The sequence below is a fragment of the Pristiophorus japonicus genome, unplaced genomic scaffold (assembly GCF_044704955.1).
Source record: "Pristiophorus japonicus isolate sPriJap1 unplaced genomic scaffold, sPriJap1.hap1 HAP1_SCAFFOLD_275, whole genome shotgun sequence".
Classification (NCBI taxonomy): domain Eukaryota; kingdom Metazoa; phylum Chordata; class Chondrichthyes; family Pristiophoridae; genus Pristiophorus; species Pristiophorus japonicus.
Genome location: NW_027252505.1, coordinates 223,830 through 247,749, shown reverse-complemented (window position 1 = coordinate 247,749; position 23,920 = coordinate 223,830). Strand labels below are relative to the sequence as shown.

The 23,920-nt window shown below is 46.1% G+C and overlaps 1 protein-coding gene across 2 annotated transcripts in view; it reads right to left on the bottom strand.

The window, feature by feature from the left end:
* The window catches only part of LOC139247611 (uncharacterized), a 72,444-nt gene that overhangs the window by 25,032 nt on the left and 23,492 nt on the right, over nt 1–23,920 (bottom strand). The window contains exons 4-7 of one of the 2 annotated variants that reach the window (XM_070871682.1): nt 22,027–22,296; nt 14,890–15,231; nt 14,542–14,811; nt 1,205–1,312 (exon numbers count right to left, since the gene is read on the bottom strand). In XM_070871682.1, the coding sequence (XP_070727783.1) occupies nt 1,205–1,312; nt 14,542–14,811; nt 14,890–15,231; nt 22,027–22,296 (990 nt within the window). The remainder of the gene's footprint in view (nt 1–1,204; nt 1,313–14,541; nt 14,812–14,889; nt 15,232–22,026; nt 22,297–23,920) is intronic. The other variant, XM_070871683.1, reaches the window with a different exon arrangement.

The window sequence follows — 23,920 nt, the reverse complement described above, 5'->3', positions numbered from 1 at the left end:
CATCCTTGTTTGCAAATCCCTCCATGGCCTCGCCCCCTCTACATCGGTAAACTCCCCCAGCCCTACAACCTCCGAGATCTCTGCACTCCTCCAATTCTGGCCGCTTGCGTATCCCCAATGATCATCTCTGCATCATGGCGCCGTGCCCAGACCTTAAGCATTGGCACTTCCTCCTCAAACCTCTCCGCCGTGCCAACTGCCTATCTTTAGTTAAGATGCTCCTTAAAACCGACCTCTTTGACTAAGCTTCTTGTCATCTATCCCAATATCTCCTTGTGTGGATCTGAAGGAATTAAAAATCATTTAGTATTTCTAAAAAGTTTGTGGCTAAGCTTAAATTGAGCGTGGGACCAGAACGTATAACTCTCGAGAAGGGAGTATTTGGCAGATGTCCTAGCATAGACAGAATTACACGAGATATCGATAAACACCCCAGCTTTGTCTGTTTATTAACAGAAGATTTGGCCAAGTACAAATAGGTCTGGGAAAAAGTACTTTCACAGGAATTGCTTAACCGTAGAAAAGTAATGATGTAGCACGTAACTGATCAGATAAAAGGCGCACAGGGGAGGTAATGAAGCTTGCTGTCAATATAATTGTATTACCCAATTAATATTTGTAATCATAGTAGTTAGTCGAAACTTTGTGATGCGGCAGGGAAACAACAAATGGAAAGTATTTTGACTGTATAAAAACAGTAACCCGATGATTGTTCGAAGAGAACGGCTGGTTTGGGTCACCGAGTTACTAAACTCGTGTAGAAGCTGTCTCTTCCTTGATCGAGTACTTTATAATAAACAATTCTTTTCTCCAAAACAGACTTGTGTTGAGTATCTTTGTAACACTCCACAACAGGCTTAGTATCAAATTTTATTTTATACTGCTTCTGTGAAGTGCCTTTTGAGATTTTAATACATTAAAGGCACTATATTAATGCAAGTTGTTGTTGTTATTTATCTGTGACCAGTTGGATAACCCAGTCTTGAACTCCTATCATTCTGACCAGTTCAGGAACTATTGCCTCCCGAGAATATTTGACACATAGAAATGCAAACACATTGGTTAATCTAATCCTAATGGATTAAATTATCAATTTCAAACAAGGATATAATTGTCATTCCTAATTTTTGGAATCATGTGCCACATTCACATTTTATCACATGTATGAAACCTGAAATAGTTTGCAGCAATTTCCAGATCTTACCTGCAACCTTGCGTTTTCTCAGACACAGCACCACTGTCAGGACAATGACGAGGAGAAGAGCCAGACTCCCGAAAATAACCACATTGGTGTGTTTAAAAGTGTAATCATCTGGCAGAAGAATAAGCATAGATTTCACGTTTAGTTTATACATTAACTTCTTAAACAAAAATAGGCTGCCCCAATGACCCAGTGGATAAACCTACTGCCTGATTCACCATTGAACCATACAGAGCAGAGGGCCCTCGGTTTCATTCCTGGAAACGGAGAGAAAATAGACAACAATGGAGTTTGGCCGTGCTACATGGTATATACTTCAATGCAAGGAGTCTGGGGAATAAGGCAGGTGAGCTGACAGCACAGATAGAGTTGGGAGTCCGACATTATCGCTATTACTGAGACATGGCTGAAAGAAGGGCAGGTATGGCAGCTCAACATTCCCAGTTACAGGGTTTCCAGACGGGATAGAGAGGGGAAAAGGAGGGAGGGTCACAGTATTGATTAAAGAAACAATTACAGCTGTGAGGGGGATGATATGTCAGAGGGATCATTAAATGAGGCCATATGGGTTGAAATGAAGAACAAAAAAGAGGCGATCACACTGCTGGGTGTATACTATCGATCCCCAAGTAGTCAGAGGGAGATAGAAAAGCAAATATGTCGGCAAATTTCTGAGAAGTACAAAAACTATAGGGCTGTAATCGAAGGGGATTTCAACTACCCTAATATTAGCTGGGATAGATGTAATGTGATAGGTATGGAGTGTTCGGGATTCCTAAAATGCATTCAGGAGAACGTATTTAGCCAGTATGTCGCAAGCCCAACAAGAGAGGGGGCGGTTCTGGATTTGTTCTAGGGAATAATAGGAACATAAGGAATAGGAGCAGGAGTAGGCCATACGGCCCCTCGAGCCTGCTCCGCCATTTAATACAATCATGGCTGATCCGATCATGGACTCAGGTCCACTTCCCAGCCCGCTCCCCAAAACCCCTTATTCAATGTCCCAGCTTCCACAGCTCTCTGAGGCAGTGAATTCCATAGATTTACAACCCTCTGAGAGAAGAAATTCCTCCTCATCTCAGTTTTAAATGGGCGGCCTCTTATTCTAAGATTATGCCCCCAAGTTCTAGTCTCCCCTATCAGTGGAAACATCCTCTCTGCATCCACCTTGTCAAGCCACCTCATCATCTTATACGTTTCAATAAGATCACCTCTCATTCTTCTGAATTCCAATGAGTAGAGGCCCAACCTACTCAACTTTTCCTCATAAGTCAACCCCCTCATCCCTGGAATCAACCTAGTGAACCTTCTCTGAACTGCCTCCAAAGCAAGTATATCCTTTCCTAAATATGGAAACCAAAACTGCACGCAGTATTCCAGGTGTGGCCTCACCAATACCCTGTATAGCTTTAGCAAGACTTCCCTGCTCTTACACTCCATCCCCTTTGCAATAAAGGCCAAGATACCATTGGCCTTCCTGATCACTTGCTGTACCTGCATACTATCCTTTTGTGTTTCATACACAAGTACCCCCAGGTCCCGCTGTACTGCAGCACTTTGTAATCTTTCTCCATTTAAATAATAACTTGCTCTTTGATTTTTTTCTGCCAAAGTGCATGACCTCACACTTGCCAACATTATACTCCATCTGCCAAATTTTTGTCCACTCACTTAGCCTGTCTATGTCCTTTTGCAGATTTTTTGTGTCCTCCTCACACATTGCTTTTCCTCCCATCTTTGTATCGTCAGCAAACTTGGCAACAGTACACTCGGTCCATTCTTCCAAGTCGTTAATATCAATTGTAAATAGTTGGGGTCCCAGCACTGATCCCTGCGGCACCCCACTAGTTACTGATTGCCAATCAGAAAATGAACCATTTATCCCAACTCTCTGTTTTCTGTTGTTAGCCAATCCTCTATCCATGTTAATATATTACCCCCAAACCCGTGAATTTTTATCTTGTGTAGTAACCTTTTATGTGGCACCTTGTCAAATGCCTTCTGCTTTTGCAGCTGGAAGGGGTATCAGTGGGAGAGCATTTTGGTGCTAGTGATCATAATTAAGTTAGATTTAGGGTAGTTATGGAAAAGGACAAAGATAGACTAGGAATAAAAGTTCTCAATTGGAGGAAAGCCAATTTTACTGAGCTGAGAGGTGATTTAGCCACAGTGGACTGGAAACAGCTCCTGGGAGGTAAATCAGTGACAGAGCAGTGGGAGGCATTCAAGGAGGAGATCCTGAGGGTTCAGAGCAAGTATGTTCCCTTAAAGAAAAAGGGTGGGGCTAACAAAACTAGAGCCCCCTGAATGTCATGGGCCATACAGGGTAGGATAAAGAATAAAAGGGAGGCTTATGACAGATACCGAGGGCTCTATACTGCAGAAACCATCGAGGAGCATAAGAAGTGCAGGGGTGACATTAAAAAGGAAATTAGGAAAGCCAAGAGAGACCTTGAAAACATTTTGACAAGTAAAATCAAGGAAAATCCAAAGATGTTTTATAAATACATTAAGAGTAAGGGGATAACTAAAGAAAGGGGAGGGCCTATTAGGAACCATGAGGGTAATCTGTGTGTGGAGGCGGAAGACCTGGGTTTGGTTCTTAATTAATATTTTGTGTCTGTTTTCACAAAAGAGAGGGGCGATGCAGACATTGCAATCGGAGAGGAGGAGTGTGAAATATTAGATGAAATAAACATCGTGAGAGAGGAAGTATTAAGGGGTTTAGCAGCTTTGAAAGTGGATAACTCCCCAGGCCCGGATGAAATGTATCCCAGGCTGTTAAGAGAAACAGCAGAGGCTCTGACTATCATTTTCCAATCCTCTCTGGCCACAGGTGAGGTGCCAGAGGACTGGAGGACTGCTAATGTGGTACCCTTATTTAAAAGGGAGAAAGGGATAGACCGAGTAATTACAGGCCAGTCAGCCTAACCTCGGTGGTGGGAAAATTGTTGGAGAAAATACTGAGGGACAGAATAAATCTTCATTGAGAAAGACATAGATTAATCAGGGACAGTCATACAGAATATTTGCCTTTATTAGCCAAGGCATAGAATATAAGAGCAGAGGGGTTATGCTTGAACTGTATAAAACACTAGTTTGGACACAGCTGGAGTGCTATGTGCATTTCTGGTTACCACATTACAGGAAAGATGTGATTGCCACAGAGAGGGTACAGAGGAGATTTACGAGGCTGATTCCTAGACTGGAGAATGTTAGCTATGAGGAAAGATTGTATAGGCCGGGTCTGTTTTCTTTAGAACAGAGGAGGCTGAGGGGAGACCTGATTGAGATGTATAAACTTATGAGGGTCTTAGATAGAGTGCATAGGAAAAATCTATTCCCCTTAGCAGAGGGGTCAACAACCAGGGGGCATAGATTTAAAGTAATTGGTTTCGAGGGGATTTGAGGGGAAATGTTATCACCCAGAGGGTAGTGGGGTCTGGAACTCACTGTCTGAAAGGGTGGTAGAGGCAGAAACCCTCACCACATTTAAAAAGTACTTGGGCATGCACTTGAAGTGCCGTAACCTTCAGGGCTACGGACCAAGAGCTGGAAAGTGGGATTAGGCTGGGTAGCTCTTGGTCAGCCGGCGCGGACACGATGGGCCGAATGGCCTCCTTCCGTGCTGTAAATTTCTATGATTCTATGAAGATCTACCCCAACATGGGAGGTGAAGAGGAAAGAGGAGAAACAGACAGATAATTTTGACAGAAAATTTGTACAATATCTTCCTGGCTATAATTTTGAGCAATAATTAATCCATGACAGTGCTCCCTCAGGTATGGCCTGACAATGTATATTAGAGCAGCAAGACATGACCATGGAATGAGATTGTGACCACGATGTGTCACAACCCAAACATACAATCTCAGTCCAAGTTTCAGAAAAAGTGTGGATGAGCATTCCCCAGGGAGGATGAAAAAATGCAGCGGCAACAACTCACCTCATGCACCTCCCTGTGGCAGGTTGGAGGGCACCTTTGGTAGAGACCTGTCCACACTGTCTCAGGTAGATCCTAGAACATAAGGTTTAGGAGCAGGAGTAGGCCATTCAGTCCCTCGAGAGTCGATCATGCCTCAACTCCACTTTGCTGCACTGTCCCCATATCCCTTCATTTCCTTAATATCCAACAATCGATCGATCACTGCCTTGAATATACTCAGCGACTGAGCCTCCACAGCCCTCTGGGGTAGAGAATTCCAAAGATTCACCACCCTCTGAGTGAAGATATTTCTCCTCAGCTCAGTCCTAAATGACCGACCCCTTATTCTGAGACTGTGACCCCTGGTTCTAGACTCTCCAGCCTGGGAAACATCCTACCTGCATCTACCCTGTCAAGCCCTGTTAGAATTGTATATGTTTCAATGAGAACCCCTCTCATTCTTCTAAACTCTAGAGAATATAGGCCTAGTTTATTCAAGGTCTCCTCATAGGACAATCCCCCCATCCCAGGGATCAGTCTGGTGAACCTTCGTTGCACTCCCTCTACAGCAAGTATATCCTTCCTTCGGTAAAAAGATCAAAACTGTGCACAATACTCCAGGTGTGGTCTCACCAGGACCCGATATAATTGCAGTAAGATGTCTTTAGTCTTATACCCAAATCCTTATATAATAAAGGCCAACATACCATTTGCTTTCTTAATTGCTTGCTGTACTTGCATATTAACTTTCAGTGATTCGTGAACAAGAGCACCAACATTTCCCAATCTCACACCATTTAAAAAATACTCTGCTTTTTTATTTTTCCTACCAAAGTGGATAACTTCACATTTCTCCACATTATATTCCATTTGCCATGTTCTTGCCCAGCCTTCTATATCCCCTTGAAGCCTCTTTGTATCCTCCTCACAACTTAGATTCCCACCGAGCTTTGTATCATCAGCAAACTTAGATAAATTACATTTTGTCCCCTCATCCAAATCATTGATATGGATTGTGAATAGCTGGGGCCCAAGCACTGATCCTTGCAGCACCCCACTAGTTACTGCCAGCCAACCCGAAAATGACCCGTTTATTCCTACACCTCCAAGTTTCCCTCCGAGTCACGCACCATCCTGACTTGGAAATATATCGGCCGTTCCTTCATCATCGCTGTGTCACAATCCTGGAACTCCCTCCCTAACAGCACTGTGGGAGTACCTTCACCACACGGACTGCAGCGGTTCAAGAAGGCGGCTCACCACCACCTTCTCAAGGGCGATTGGGGATGGGCAATAAATGCCGGCCTTGCCAGCGACGCCCACATCCCAGGAATTTAAAAAATGACCCCCAGTCCTATGAACCCTAATTTTGTTTAATAACCTCTTGTGTGGCACCTTATCAAATGCCTTCTGAAAATCCAAATATACCACATCCACTGGTCCGCCCTTATCTATTCTACTGGTTACAACCTCAAAGAATTCCAACAGATTTGTCAAATATGATTTCCCTTTCATAAATCCTTGTTGAATCTGCCCACTCCTATTATTATTTTCTAAATGGCGTTACCACATCCTTAATAATAGATTCTAGCATTTTCCACACGACATGGTGCAAGAGATGGGATACCAAAAGAAAAATGTTCCCAAACATTTAAGGGGAGAATCGACTGAACTGAGCATCTAAATAGCCACATAGCAACACTGCATGCAAGGAAAACCATTAAGTTATCAGCTTCTAGCACCCCCCTCTCCCACCCAACCTCCTGATAGAAATTCTGGCCTTAGAGAGTGTTGTGTATGCAATAACTGTTAGACTGAGTACTGTGTAACTCCAAGAGGTATGACCTTGGCTCTGCTTTATTAAGGCCAAAGTGACTCATATACAAAATGGCTGGCCTTTTATACTTGGGTGCATGCAGCCCAATGGCCTCCAACAGTGACGCCATCTAGTGGCTAGTGAGCCCAAAAGTACATACATGACAGAGAGGGAATTCCAGAGCTCAGGGCATAGGCAGCTGAAGCCACACCCACCGATTGTGAAGCAATGAAAATCAGGCTTGCACAAAATGCCAACATTGTAGGAGAGCAGAGATCTCGGAGGGTTTCATCCAACCTCGATATGAAAATTAGGAGATGAGACTCAATATTAAAAAAAATAGGAGAATGTTTTTAAAGCAGCGCGGAGAAATGAAGAGGAGGAAAGTTTTGTGGTATTTCCAGACTCTGGCTGAAGGCTGAAGATCAAAGGTAGTCACGGCAGTCAGGGGAAATAGTGGAGTGGGAGAGCTGGGTGTCCTCAACACACGGGCAGTGACCCCGTGCATGATGTCACCGAGACGCAGCATGTAGATTAGGAAAAGGAAGGAACATTATATTCGGAAACAACCAGCTGCCTTTTTCAACCTCATCTACGTTTTTGCTTTTCCACAGGTATCGAGTCTATGGACCAGGGCAGAGAAAAACTCCAGAACTTTAGGTGCGCTTTCTTACCCTCCAGAGGGTGGGCAGCACATTCTGGACCTTTTCATGGCATCGCCCTGTGACCAAATATCCCCAACACTCCAGGTTCATGCTGGACCCCTGCAAACTCTCCTCCTCTACCACATACTGTACTACCTCTTCAGACCTCCCTTCCCACAGCCTCCACTGTTGGCCATGATAACCACTGCTGAAACCCTCATCCTTGCCTTTGTTGCCTCTAGACTTCACTATTCCAAAGCACTCTTGGCTGGCCTCTCACATTCTACCCTACGTAAACTAGAGATGATCCTAAACTCGACTGTCCGTGTCCTAACTCGCACCAAGTCCCACTCACCCATCACCCTCTGTGCTCGCTGACCTACATTGGCTCCCAGTTAAGCAACATCTCGGTTTCAAAATTGTCATCCTTGTTTTCAAATCCCTCCATGGTCTCGCCCCTCCCGATCTCTGTAATCTCCTCCAGCCCCTCACCCCCCGCCCCCCATCCCCCGAGATGTCTGCGCTCCTCTATTTCTGCCCTCTTGAACAGCCCTGATTAGAATCGCTCCACCATTGGTGGCCATGCCTTCTGTTGTCTAGACCCCAAGCTCTGGAACTCCCTGCCTAAACCTCCCCGCCTCTCTAGCTCTCTTTCCTCCTTCAAAACACTTCTTAAAACATACCTCTGACCAAGCTTTTGGTCCCCTGCCGTGATTTCTACTTATGCAGCTCGGTGTCAAATATTTGTCTCATAATATTCCTATGAAGCACCTTGGGATGTTTCACTACGTTAAAGGCGCTCTATAAATACAAGTTGTTGTGTTATTGTTGTTGTGCAATGAGTTAATGGAACGTTTTGACCAAAAGCTAGGCAGCCTGTGGCTCCTCTGCTCCCTCCTCTCCCCCATCTTACACACTGCTTCGTGATCCGAGGAGGAAGACATTCACTAATCGCCCAAGGGTTGCTATGGTAACTGTGCTTACACTTTGCCTCCTTTTACAATCTGACCTTCCAACACAGGCTGTCAGCACTTCACTGCAAGTTTAATGGGGCATCAAGGTGGGAAAATGTACAGCTCTCTGACAACTGTTCACCCACTTTGCAAATACACAGAAACACTGTACACCCGAGCACACTGCCAACACAAGATATCTGCACACTGCGTGTTCACAGACTCACAAACGGTGGATGTTAGGCTCGGTCTAGGGTGGCACTGTCTCTGCTCACAATACCAGAAAATGTCTCTTCTCTATCTGCTTACAGAAGGCTGCACAGGTGAAGAGATTTGTACCTGAGGGGGACCTCCCAACCAGTGCTCACTGACTGAGAGTAAACTCAGCAATTCCACACTCCCAGTGTAAATGTTTCTGACAGTGAAATGCAGAAGAAGTTGTTTAATTTTCATACCAACGTTAATCCCCGGGAATGTCCCTGCCCACAATCTGCCTGTGGAGTTCCCAAATTAGCTCATTTACATACATTATAAGGAGGGCCAGTGGATTTGCAGCCTTGAATTTCCTGCTTTTGATCTCACAGTGCACAAGCCCGAGCAGACTGTCGAACTCGTCTGGCAGAACGTCTCATCGCCAGAGCTTTCACACAAGCACCAAGGTGTGGCTTGGTTGGCGGTGAGGAGGGCCCTACCCGTCATATCCTTCATACACAGCCGGGGTTTCAGAGACACGGCCCTCTGCCCCAGAGTTGGCTGTGGTGCGGACGAGACAGTCATCCATCTCCTTCGGGATTGCGCCTTTGCAAGGCAGGTCTGGATGGAGATGCAGTGGTTGCTGTCGAGGTTCATCGAGGTAACACAGGACCCTGTGCTCTACGGGCTGTTCCCAGGGACACACACCGAGACAGACATCATCTGCTGCTGGAGGGCCATCAACTCAGTGAAAGACGCACTTTGGTCTTCCCGAAACTTGCTGGTCTTCCAGAGCAAGGAGATGTCCACGTCTGCGTGTTGCAGACTGGCACAATCCAAGATCCAGGAGTACGTGCTGAGGGTCACACTAACAATTGGTGCAGTCGCCGCAAAGGCACGGTGGGGAAGGGCCACAGTTTAAAGCCCTTCCACCACGGTAAACCCAGGGGCTGGAATCAGTATAAAACTCCCCTCGGGCTGTACTTGTAAACTTGTTGTATACATAGAGCACCATGATCTGAAAACACCTGTGTAGTGCCATGTATAATGCAAGTTCTGTTTAGTAATGTATGTTGCAAAGAAATGTAACTGTACCCTCACCCATTCCGTGTACCGTATAGTGTCACTAGTAAAGTAATATGATGACTGTATTACAATGTATCCTGGATTGTACTGAAATATACCTCGAAATGTAAAGCAAGCAAATGTATTGAACTGAACTGCCGTCAGCACCCAAATGTATTGTATGGAATTACTGACCACATCCAAATGTACTGAACTGCCTCCAATGTATTGTGCACATTTTTATATCAATAAAGTACATTTTGAAATTTAAAAAAAAGGAGGGATCATCATCATAGGCAGTCCCTTTTGGGAGCTGAGTGCTTTGAAGTGTTGCTGCTCAGTGGCACTCTCTGTGGATTGGCCATTCATGTGCTAATTGACTAATTGCAGAAACTCATCTTTCCAGTTTGGCTGGGTCTGGTCTTTTTGCTCGGGACAAGCACCAATTGTAGAAATCTGCACGTCGAACGACCAACGGTCAGCCAAGGTGCCGGACTGGCACCACGAAAGATTGGAGGCTTCGGCCAAAACACAAGCTGAAAGGAGGAATCTGCAAATGGATGGTGGCCAACCAAGCGGTGAACCAGGGCGTCCGAAACACCATCCGAGTGAGGGTGAAGAAAGTGGAAGGACAGACAACGATGCACCGGGACCTCTTCGTGAAGAAAGTCCTGCTTGGAACATGCGGCATGAAAGTCGCTGATATCTTCACCTTGCAGGACATCCCGAAGAGAGGTTACTTTGATGTGTCCTTCAGAAACATCACCCTATGCCTGAAGTTCCTGAGGGGATTGAAGGAGGTGAGTGAACCACTGCGGTCAATGCTGACTTGGGAACCACTGTTCATCCTCCCGTCGCAGAGAAGACACACTATCACAGTGCAGATGTACAATCCCCACATCCCGGTCATTGATGTGCTGACATTCCTCGCCAGGTATGTCGATGGGGCAGGAAGCAGCATCGACCTGAAAGACCTCCACGGGATATAGACCAGCAAGTGCCAGATCCAGGTCACCATGAAAGTGGACGCCAGCGGAACCATCCTGCACCCTCCCTCCAGCTTCACCATCGGAGGAAGTCGGGGCTACATGGTGTACGCCGGACAACCCAACGTGTGCCGGACCTGCGGGAAGGCAGGCCACGTGGTGGCAAGCTGCACAACTGTCATCTGCTGCAACTGCAAGAAGGAAGGCCACCAGACAAAGGACTGTAAGGAGACCAAGTGCTGCAACCTTTGTGGTCAGGCTGGAGATCTGTACAAGGCCTGCCCCAAGCACAATGTCAGCTCTGCGCAGGCGGCAAAGAACATGGTGACACGTGAGGAGAAAGCTGAGGAACACAATGCTCCAGAGGAGACCGACACCGCCCTCCCTCCCAACACACCGTGCGAACAAACCACTGCCCTAGTCGACACTGACCGAGAGGAGGAAGGGCAGTCTGCCACAGCAAGCCGCCAGACACTAGCACCCAGCAGTGAAACTCCCCCCGAGACACCGAGTCCATGGAAGAGGAGGGAGCAGGAGCAGAAGGAAAACACGAATGGCAGCTTGTCAAGATGAAGAAGAAGGCGGCCCACAAGTCAAGGGAAAAGAGGCCTCCTGCAGAAACGAGAGGCAAAAGACAGCTACTGTCCACGACGGACAGCAGTGGCTGCAGCTCACCCGATGACGAAGGGCGAGGCAAAAGCCCCCACTACCACCAGCAGAAGGGGCAAAACACCAATGTGACCAGCGCAGTCCAGCTCCGGGACCCTGGGAGCAGTGATGTCACCAATACCCCCCGCTCCGGATCTCTGGGAGCGATGAAGTGACAGATGCCCCCCGCTCCGGATCTCTGGGAGCGACAAAGTGACAGATGCACCCCCGCTCCGGATCTCTGGGAGCGATGAAGTGACAGATGCCCCCCCGTTCCGGATCTCTGGGAGCGATGAAGTGACAGATGCCCCCCGCTCCGGATCTCTGGGAGCGATGAAGTGACAGATGCCCCCCCGCTCCGGATCTCTGGGAGTGATGAAGTGACAGATGCCCCCCGCTCCGGATCTCTGGGAGCGACGAAGTGACAGATACACCCCCGCTCCGGATCTCTGGGAGCGACGAAGTGACAGATCCACCCCCGCTCCGGATCTCTGGGAGTGATGAAGTGACAGATACACCCCCGCTCCGGATCTCTGGGAGCGATGAAGTGACAGATACACCCCCGCTCCGGATCTCTGGGAGCGATGAAGTGACAGATGCCCCCCGCTCCGGATCTCTGGGAGCGATGAAGTGACAGATGCACCCCCGCTCCGGATCTCTGGGAGTGACGACACCACAGGGGATGCACACAAGGAACAACCAACACCAGGCAAGGGCAGCCCAGTTAACATGGAGGTCCCCCGTCCATACTGCTGGTGTCCCCTGGTCAAACCATCCCCAAGGCAGAGGACAACCCATATCTCAGCCAAGGTGCAGTAGAAAAGTTTAAAGTTAACCTATGTATACGGGAACAGGCCACAGGGCCAAAGGACTGCGTGTTTGAAATGTAATGTTTGGATTGTAATCACCAATTTAAAAATGGGTTTAAAGATAGCATCCATTAACGTGCGTAGCATTAAGTCATCTACGCGATGTGTTTCCACCTTGGGGTACCTCGCCAAGGTCAAGGCAGACCTGCTGTTCTTGCCGGAGTGTGGCCTGCCGCACTTCAGCAGTTACTGGCAGTGGTCGCAATGGACCATCCGTCTGGTCAGGAGGCAACGATTGCCGGGCCTCCGGCCTGGGCATTCTGCTGCGGGGAGGTCACTTCACCATCACCGAAGTTAAGGAGGTGGTGGGCGGCCGCCTCCTCGTAGCAGATGTATTGTATAAAAATGTTCCTCTAAGGCTAATTAACGTGTATGCCTCGCATCTCAGAAGCCAGCGACTGGCCCTCCTCCAGCAGCTCCCACTGTTGCTGGCGACATCCAGACCGGTCGTTCTGGGCGGTGATTTCAACTGTACCATCGATGTGGCTGGACGATCCAGCAGAGCTGACAGCAAACTGGACACCACGTCCAGACTCCTGATGGACGCGGTAAAAGATGCCAAGCTGTGCGACATCTTCAGCAACCCTGCAGACGGAGCACCGCGCAGATACACCTGGTCGAGACCAGACGGGTCCGTCCATTCCAGAATAGACTTCCTGTTTGTGTCCCACACGCTCAAGGTCGATCCACATACGTCACGCCGGTGTTCTTCTCTGACCACTGCCTCCTACTGGCCGACTGCCTCCCACAGGAAGACCAGAAAGTTGGCAAGGGGATATGGAAACTCAACATGAAACTGTTGACTCCGGAAACCATTGAGGAATCAAGAGGGATTACAAAGGTTGGAGAACTGTAAAACCCCTCGGTGATTCCCCGATGCACTGGTGGGAAACAATCAAGACAAACATCAAGAGGCTCTTCATCCTCAAAGGTGTTCAGGAGGCGAGAGGAGACAGAGGGAATTGTCCCAACTCCAGAAGAGTATACAAAACCTGCTCCTGCTGCAGTCGATGGGGGTCGATGTCGCGGAGGAACTCCAAGAGGTGAAGGGCCAGCAAGCCTCGCTCTTTGCCTCAGAGTCCTCCAAAATCATCTTCCGCTCCAGAGTCCGCTCCGTCGAGCAGGATGAGACGTGTTCGCGTTTCTTCTTCCCAAAGGTACACACGGGGAGCTCTGTGATCACCAGTCTAAAGGAAGAAGATGGTTCTGTGATGTCTTCACAGCCCGACATGCTGAGGATCAGCAAATCCTTCTATGCCGGGCTGTACGACATCAAGCCCACAGACCGTGTGGCCTCCCAGTCTTTCCTGTCGTCTATCTCAGAGGTCTTAGACGACAGCGAGCGGGAGAGTCTGGACCACCCGCTAACTCTGGACAAGCTGACAAAGGCCGTCCGGTCCCTGGCGACGAGTAAAACTCCCGGAAGCGACGGCTTACCGGGCGAGTTGTATTGGGCTCTGTGGGACTGGATGGGCCCAGACCTGCTGGAAGTGTACGGGGGTATGCTTCTGGCCGGCAGTATGTCAGAATCAATGAGGAAAGGCATCATCACCCTCATCTACAAGCAGAAGCGGGAGAGGGAGGAATTCAAAAACTGGCGGCCCATCTCGCTGCTCAATGTGGACTACAAGATCCTGTCAAAGGTCATCGCCAACAGGGTCAAGTCTGCTCTGGAGCTGGTGATCCACCCGGACCAGACCTGCGCTGTCCCCGGCAGGAAGATCTCTGATAGCCTGGCGCTACTCTGGGATACGATCGCCTACGTGCGGGACAGGAGGGTGGACACCTGTTTAATCAGCTTGGACCAGGAGAAGGCCTTTGACAGGATATCGCACACGTACCTGATGGGCGTGCTCTCCAAGATGGGCTTTGGGAAGACTTCCAATTGCAATATTTGCAGCTGGGAATTATTTGCTCTGATTTTTCGGAGCATTCTGATTGATTCTGTGTCAGAAAACCAACAGAAATGACTTCTGTACCACTGGATTGTCAAACTTAAATGCTTGTCCTGTCTCAGTGAGTTTACCAAGAGCGTAGTTGAGGCACACAGACCAGGAAAGTTCCTCGCTCGATCCCAGGCTGTGCTGAGTTATCTCAGGGTAGATTTCCTGAGGCTCTGAACCACTGTACAGCTTCACACACAGGATATAAAGGAGGGGTTACTCCTGGCAACAAGAACAATAAGTGACAAGAATTTCCTGTGGAGATTATAAGACTAAAGAGCAAACCCTGAGTCACTTACCACTGGGCTCCAGATAGTACGGGACTAAAACCTGGGGCTGGTTTTGATAAAACACAGCACATATCCAGTTCCCTCTGCCTCTGTCAGCTTTCTGAATAATCAGTCGCAATGATTTCTCTTCCCCATTCCGTCCATTCAATGTTTTCTCTCCAACAGTTCTGCCGTCACTATTGATCCAAACCAGTCTCATTGGTTCAGTGACATCAGACACAGAGCAGGTCGGGGTAACGGTGTCTCCCTCAGTCTCTGCATCAGATGGTTCAGCTGTGACTGGGGAAACAGGAAAATCATTCAGCTTTTACACAATGACTTTATCATTGAAAACACCAGCAACATTCTGTGTCCTACCTTTAACTGTGATTAGTTTAATGGTCACAAATTTACTTGATTCCAGAGAACATGTGTAAACTCCTGCATCGTCAAACAGTACAGGGACAATCCTCACACTGAAGGTCCTGCCATTAAAATGTCCCACTGTGGGCACCAGTCGACTCCCAAAGTCGGTCCTGTTCACATCGATAGGCTGAGATTTCGAAGCAGTTGCTATTTTTTTCTCCTGATTTGGAAGATGATGTGAGCTCCAGGTCCATGCAGCAGCATTGTAAGTAGAGGCAACAGAATAGCAAATCAGGTCGAGTTCACTGCGATCTGTGCCTGACCGATAAAGTGTGTAACTCTCTTGATATAAATCTGTGATAGAGAGACAGAGAACAACGTGTTAGAATTTAACAGTTTCTAAGGTAGAGAGAAAAGCCAGAATAATTATTGGCAAAAATTATATAAAACTATTTTGTGTTTTGATTATCATAACTAGCCACGCCTCTCGCCAAGCTGTCCCAGTACAGCTACAACACTGGGATCTACCCGACAATGTGGAAAACTGCCCAGGTATGTCCTACAATCAAAAAGCAGGACAAATCCAATCCAGCCAATTACCGCCCCTTCAGTCTACTCTCAATCTTCAGCAAAGTGATGGAAGGTGTCGTCAACAGAGCTATCAAGCAGCCCTTACTCACCAATAACCTGCTCACGATACTCAGTTTGTATTCAGTGGAGTGGTTCATTCACAGTGAGCATCTGTCTCCTTCTGTATTGAACATTCTGCACAGACTTTATACCTGTGCCTTTTCTATTCTTTCTTTGTTACTTTCTTTCTTTCTCCTGATATTTCTTTCACTATTTCCACTAAAGCCTTCACATTTTCTCAGCAAGACTAACCCAGAGTCATTTTAATTGCTTTTGCAATACAACTTGGCAGTTGACAAGATGGGAAAATTGGAAAACCTTTCCTTATTGTCCAAGGGGCAATCACGATACTTTCTTTCAAAAACATGGGGGTAATTTGGCCTTGTGCGATAGTGTAAAAGAGGTGATAGTGAATGTGATATCTGCCTTACCACATCACAGACACACACATGCACAAGATGGCTCGACAGGAACTTATTATGTCTTGTCACATGATGCTTGTATTGAATTTGCATGAGAAGTTGCATTACCACAGTAGTCCACTAAGTGGAGCTCTATTACACTTCTCCCTTCTTAATGAAGAAGTAATCATAACAATGCAGCTCCAACAACACTCAAGAAGCTCGACACCATCCAGGACAAAGCACCCATTTGATTGGCACCCCATACACCACGTTAAACATTCACTCCCTCCACCACCGGCACACCGTGGCTGCAGTGTGTACCATCTACAAGATGCACTGCAACAACTCGCCAAGGCTTCTCCAAAATCACCTCCCAAACCCGCGACCTCTACTTCCCAGAAGGATAAGGGCAGCAGGCACATGGGAACACCACCACCTCAACGTTCCCCTCCCAGTCACACACCATCCCGACATGGGAATATATCGGCCGTTCCTTCATCATCGCTGGGTCAAAATCCTGGAACTCCCTCCCCAACAGCACTGTGGGAACACCTTCACCACACGGACTGCAGCGGTTCAAGAAGGCGGCTCATCGCCAACTTTGAGGGCAATTAGGAATGGGCAATAAATGCCGGCCTTGCCAGCGACGCCCACATCATTGGGAACAAATAAAAATACACTGCCTTTAACCCCTACTTTTTTTTTCACCTTCCTTTTAATCCAGTTTGCTATCCTCCTCCAAATTCCACACCCCTTAATCTTCTGGAGTAATCTCTTGTGCAGTAATCTTATCGGATCGACTAGGTTTATATTCATTGGAATTTAAAAGAATGAGGGGGATCTCATAGAAACATATAAAATTCTGACAGGACTGGACAGGTTAGATGCAGGAAGAACGTTCCCGATGTTGGGGAAGTCCAGAACCAGGGGTCACAGTCTAAGGATAAGGGGCAACCATTTAGGACCGAGATGAGGAGGAATTTCTTCACCCAGAGAGTGGTGAACCTGTGGAATTCTCTACCGCAGAGAGTTGTTGAGGCCAGTTCGTTAGATATATTCAAAAGGGAGTTAGGTGTGGCCCTTACGGCTAAAGGGATCAAGGGGTATGGAGAGAAAGCAGGATGGGGTACTGAAGTTGTATGATCAGCCATGATCATATTGAATGGTGGTGCAGGCTCGAAGGGCCGAATGGCCTACTCCTGCACCTATTTCCTATGTTTCTAAACAATCACCATACATAATTTGCATGGTTAAACACAACAAATATAGACTTATTTTTCCATTTTTACAAATCAAACTTTACCACTTGTTTTCTGTTTCGAAGAGGATACTTTCACTCTCGAACAGATCTTTCCAAACTTGATGTCGAACTTAAACTCATTCTAGGCTGAGCCTGAGGAGAGTTTTTCTTCAAGGGCAACCCTTGATCTACATTTTGACTCTCTACAACTTCAGACTATCTGTCTGCCTGACTCAGACTCAGACTTAAATTCTGACTTTCTTTTGGACTTGTTTCTAGAACATCTGATGTAGGATTTGCTACTGGTACTCTACTTGTAATAAGACTATCTGTCTCATCAGAAATAATCGAATCATTCCAACTTTCAACTCCTTCCACATCTGTAGGTAAAATATGGTCAATGTGAACAAACCTAACCTTTCCATGATCAAACATCTTGTCCAAATATGTTCGAGAGTCGCATATCCTCACTACGCTTCCTGGTAACCATTTTAACCAATTATGGTGATGGTTCTTCACTCTCACCTTCTGATTTAATTTCACACTTCTCTCTCTTATTTTACCTCTATCATGATTCTTTTTCTGTCTTAGTTGTTTCTCTTCTACTAACTGTGCCAAGTTTGGCTTCAACAACGAGAACCTGATTCGTGGTTGTCGTTTGAGAAACAATTCTGCTGGTGTTCCACTAGTAGTTGTATGAGGAGTATTACGATACATAATCAGAACATTTGCTAGTTTGTGATCCAATGACAACTGCCATTTCTTTGGATTTGGATCCAATATTTGCTTGTTGAGGACAGGGTTTTACAATTTGTACTGTGCACTCGGTGCACCATTTGAAGCAGGATGGTATGGTGGAACCTTGGTATGTTTCACACTGTTCCTGCTCATGAACTGTGAAAATTCTTCTAAACAAAATTGCGGCCCATTATCAGAAACAATTTCTTCTGGGACACCATATGAAGAAAACAATCTTTGCAAATTGTCTATTATTTTATTTGTTGTTATTTTCTGCATCGGAAATACTTCTACCCATTTCGAATGATTATCAATCACAATGAACAATTGTTGTCCTTCTAGCTCAGCAAAATCTACTTGTAACTTTTGCCACACCCTGGGAGGCCATTTCTATGGCTGTAATGGTACTGATGGTGGTATCTTGCTTACCGATTGACATATTGTACACTGACTGATGATGCACTCTGTATCTTTATCTAGACCTGGCCACCATAAGTAACTGTGTGCAAAACTCTTGGTCAGGCACATTCCCAGGTGCTGGTCATGAAGATCTCCTAACAACTTGGACCTGAACTTATTTGGGATAACTACTCTTGCACCCACATGATAAATCTTTATAGACTGATAATTCATTCCTATGGACGAAGTATGGATGAATATCTTCCTCTGATATCTGGTTTGGCCAGCCATTTGCTATACAATCATACACCTTTGACATAACTGAGTCATGCTTAGTTGCTCTACCAAGCTCTTCAGCTGTGACAGGCAACTGATCAATGTATGAAAAATAGAACACTTCTTCCTCATTGGGTGTAACTTGTGATGGGGATGGCAACCTGGACATAGCATCAGCATTACCATCTGACTTAGGTACAACAACAATGGGTATAGCCCAATACTTAGGTCTACTTTAGAGATAATGTTCTCAGTTTCTAGTCTTTTGAGTACTTGACCAACTTTCTCTTTGAGTTCGTATGGCATGGGATATGGCTTGCAGTAAACTGGTCAAGCATTCTTCTGTACCCTGACATTCACCTTGAAACCTAGGATTGCACTGCCTGTTTCACGGACACCTTTGGATACCGTTTGATGACATCATCCTTCGATGCAAATCTCGTTTCAACTCAAAAAATCTCACTCCAATCCAGTTTCAATGATCCCCACCTATTTCTACCTATTAAGGCTTGTCTCCTGCTATGACTAAGAGAGGTAAGCTCTGAAACTGATCCTTGTATTTTACCGGTACGGTGATACATCCTACCACAGGGATTTGCTCTCCTGAGTAGCCTCGCAGTTCTATGTTTGACTTTTCCAGTGAAAAATCACTCAACTTGTCGAGATATAACAATTCCAGTACTACGCTCACGGATGCACCAGTGTTGATTTCCATGGGTATCCTGGTTCCTGCAACGTCTACTTGGATGACGATACTTCATGAATTATTGTTAGGTACCGTTGTGCTCCTGATGACGTGTGTCTTCAGAACCTCCTCATCCTGATGCTTCTGTTCAATGCTACATAGTCTCTGGTGATTTCTACTGATAGTTTACCCTTCAGTCGGCATGCCTTCGCAAGATATCCAGTTTTCTTGCAGAAGAAACACTCTGCCTTCACATACGTACAATTTTGAACGATGTGTTGTCCCAATCACCGATAGCATGACTTCAATGCGCTGTTACCTTGGTCAGTTGCGGAGGCCTTGAGGTCCAACTGCCTTTTACTTCTATTCTGAAGCCGAGTCACTTCGGTTGTCTGAAGACTGGAAATGGCGTGAAATTCTCGGGAATATTGGTCTGCCATACCCATCGACATAGCTGTCTTACAAGCTAAATCAAAAGTCAAGTTAGGGGTTGTCAACAACTTTCTTCTGATTGCTTTATTTTTCATTCCACAGACAATGTGGTCACGCAATGCTTGGTCCTGAAAGTTTACGAAATGACAGTGAATGGGAAGCTTTTTTAAAGCTACAATGTACTCACTGATACTCTCGTCAATGAATTGATTTCATATTCCAAAACATTAACTTTCAGCAACTTCCAGGGGCTCAGGACTGTCGTGCTAACAATCTCCGTCAGTGGCGGGCCCTTTGTCTTGTCAGGAACAAGCACATTTTTCAGGGTTGCATCCACCTCCAGGCCTGATTAAGTCAGGAAAATAGCCCGTTTTCTTTCTAACACCACCCGGTTACGGTTTTCATCATCGGGGACCTCGATGATACTTTTCGCAGTGAAAAACATTTCTAGCCACTCCATGTATGCTCGAAAGTCTCTCAGTCAGGATGGAACTCACCCAAGCACCCTATTATTCCCATAGGTGTGGCCATCTGGACTCTGGCAATGTCAACAGTGTGCTTGAAATTTACCTTGGATTTTTAGTTGTGTTGCAAATCAAAGAATCTCTCAAAGTCTCTCTGCTGGTTGGCTGGAACAGCCACCAAAAAAATTTCAGCTCGGGAATCCAGAAATCCCATCCTACATCGCCAATGTGATATCTTCCTTACAACATCACAAACACACACATACACAAGATGGCTGTACTGGAACTTGTCAGGTGACCTTGTCACATGATGCTTTTATTGTATATACGTGAGTAGTTACATTACCACAGTAGTCCACTAGGTGGATCAGTAGTCCACCAGGTTGAGCTCTATTATGTGATAGTGTAAAACAGCTGGTAGTGAATTGGAAACACATTTTACATCTCACAAAGATAACTTACTATTGCACAAAGTCAAAATGACCCATCCACATTCTCTCCCACACTAAAACCTCCTACTTTGTCTACACACACACTGAAAACCTATCTCTGACCAAGCTTTCAGTCACCTCTCTTTCTCACTAATACCGATGTCCACTTCATTCTTCCTCAGTGAAGCATTGTTTTATTTCTTTCTTCAAGGTGCTGTTACTGAAAGCATTTTCTGTTTTTGTTTTATCTCCGGTACCATTTATTAAAAAAACGCTGCAATTCAGATTTTCTACCTTCCAGTGTTGAACTGCTTCATTTACTTTGTCAATTCTAGACAAGATAAACCAACATTGACTGCAGCCTTGTCACTCTCCTCCACTTGCCTCTCAACAGCTGGTGAAGTGGTTCCCCATTCAGTTACCTGTACAGAACCGGCCACATTATAACCACCCACCCTCCCTCCACTCCCAATCTATTGATATCAGATGCTAACGACCACACAGCACCATAACTGTTTGTACACTTCTGGTACGACCAATGATGTTCAACCAAAGTCACTCAGTATTGTCCCCTATGTGTGTGTATTGGGAGAGCACTGAGTAGTCAGTCAGGGCTGGACTGTAATTCTGTGCCTGTGCAGTGAGTAAAGTGAACCATATTTAGAAAATAATTGTCTCTGTGTTATGGTCATTGATGAGCTGTGTGAGAATGTTTCTGTTCACCTTTAACCCTTTAGCTATTTATTATCCAATCCATCAAGACCTGGTTGTTGATATTTGCCCAGAGTATTGCAATGTTATATTTACACCAATGTTCCAAAGAGAAAATACAGCCCAGTCTGTAGTAAAAGCATCTGATGTCTCTGTGCTCCCTGGACATTGTGTGGAACAGTGTTATTTCAGTAACTCTTTAATATCTACTGTAAGGTAGTTCTGGGCTTACCCAGATCCACATCAATAGTTTTGATGCTATTTTAATAAGAGTATTTTTTCTACACTTCACACAAATACACATTCTTATCTTCTGTTCCAAAGCCCCACTCCCAGCTTTTCCTCTCTCCCTCCCCCAAAGCCCCACTCCCAGCCTTTGTCGTTTCCCCCTGCCCACCATCTCTCCTCTACATTCCCAACATTTCCATCCTTCCCTCTCCCGTTCATGGCCACTGATTCCCTGCCCTTCCCTCTTCCCTTAATCCTGCTCCTGGCTCAATGCTTATTTGAAGCTGAGAGTATGCAGCGCCTGGAATCACTTCCAATAGCAGCAGAACTGGGTTAGAAGTGACATTGAGGGGAGAGAGGCCAGTTTGTGTTCAATGCTGATATGTGCACCAGGCCCCCACATGCTGACTGTGGGCATGGTGCTGATGGTTGTAATGTATGGTTCCACTTTATATGTAACAGTTTTATATTAGTAACTCTTTAATATCCACTGTGAGGTAACTGCACTTACTGTTGGCCACAGAGAAATGTGCTTTTCCTGTGAGAATACTGGATCCATTTTCCTGCACTTCACACGTGTACAACTCCTGATCCTCTACTGCAACGTGTCTGACTATCAGATAGACTGTGTTATTTAGTCGGATCTGATCAGTGTTCCTCCTGTCCTGCTGAGATGAATCTCTGGGTTTCCATTGAAGACTGACTGTATCTGAGAGTTTGGAGATGGTACAGCTGAGTGTAACGTCACTGCCCACCACAGCTCTCTGTGGACTTCTCTCAACTGTGAAAAACAGATCAATAAGATTTAGTGTACGTCGTGACATGTACAATCCAATGATTAGGTTCTAACTGACAGTAGAATGTGCCCATTATCAATACTTGTAACTTGCTGCATTAAAGAGTCAGGCCAGGTTACACACAGTGCATTTTAATCAGTAAAATATAGGGCCCGAAATCTCTCGGTCCTGCTCCACCAATGTAAGTGAGGCAGAGTGGGGTCGGTGAACTTTACCCCTGACCCTGCTGGAGTATCCGGGGTCAGGTCAAGGTTACACAGTATGGATGGTATTTGGGGATGGTCAGGTGAAGAAACTCACCAGAGGAGGCTGTGCTGGAAATGTAGCACCATATTATCAGACATGGAGAGGGCTCCAGTCCTACTCAGTTCTCTATGGGCTGAGCACACTGCAGTAAGACCAGCCAACACATGCACTGGGAGCCTGTTCACAAAACCCACCTCAAAGGTCATTACAGTCCCAGACATTATTTAAATGAGTGTGCTCCCAGAATGCTCCTGAGCAGAGCTCCAATCATTGAGCCTCCACGAGGAATGGAACTTCAGGAGACACTTGTTCTAAAAATGTTCACCCTGACGTTCAGTCCCACCGACAACATAACAAGTAAAAATCAAATCTTCAACAGGGACTTTATTTCCAATGCCAGGCAAATATAATGGTGGCATCCATTCGGTGCTGGCACCCAACACACTGGTGCCCGACCCATGTGGCATTCCCCATGTACCACGCACGATGTACCATGAGTGCCACTAACACGTGTAAATGGGTGGACTTTCTATCATGGTCAACTCGTGCTGGTGCAGTTTGGGCCAACACCTCAGGAACAATTTTCTTTTCTCTTGTCTATTGAATAGAGTAGGCTGAGGAGTGACCTGATAATGGTCTTTAAAATGATGAATGGTGTTGATCGAGTAGATACAGAGAGAGAGTTTCCACTTGTGGGGAAGAGCAGAACTAGAGGCCACCAATATAAGATAGTCACCCAAGAAATCCAATGGGTAATTCAGAAGAAACTTCTTTACCCAGAGAGTGGTGAGAATGTGGAACTCACTACCACAGGGAGGGGTTGAAGTGAATAGTATCGATGTATTTAAGGGGAGGCTGGATAAGCTTATGAGGGAGAAGGGAATGGAGGGTTATGCTGATAGATTTAGATGAGGTAAGACGGGAGGAGGATCCAGTGGAGCATAAACTGGACTGGTTGGGCCGAATGGCCTGTTTATGTTCTGTATATCCGATAGCTGAAGGCATGGTCACCGATGGTGAGATGAAGGAGGGGATTTACAAGAGGCGAGAGTTAGAGGAATGCAGTTATGGGGCATGGAAGGGATGGGTTGCATGGTTAGGGAAGGTTACAGTGACCTAAGGGTGAAGCCATGAAAGGATTTAAACACAGGGATGATAATCTTCAATTAGATTAATTGTGGGATCCGGAACCAATGTAGGTCCTCAAGAACAAGGGTGATGGATGAGTGGAACTTGGTGTTGGATAGAATTTGGACATCAGAGTTTTGAACAAGCTGAAGTTTACAGAGGGTAGAGGGTGTGATGCCGGCCAGGAAAACATTGCAATAGTCAAGTCTGGAGGTGACAAATACACGAATGAGA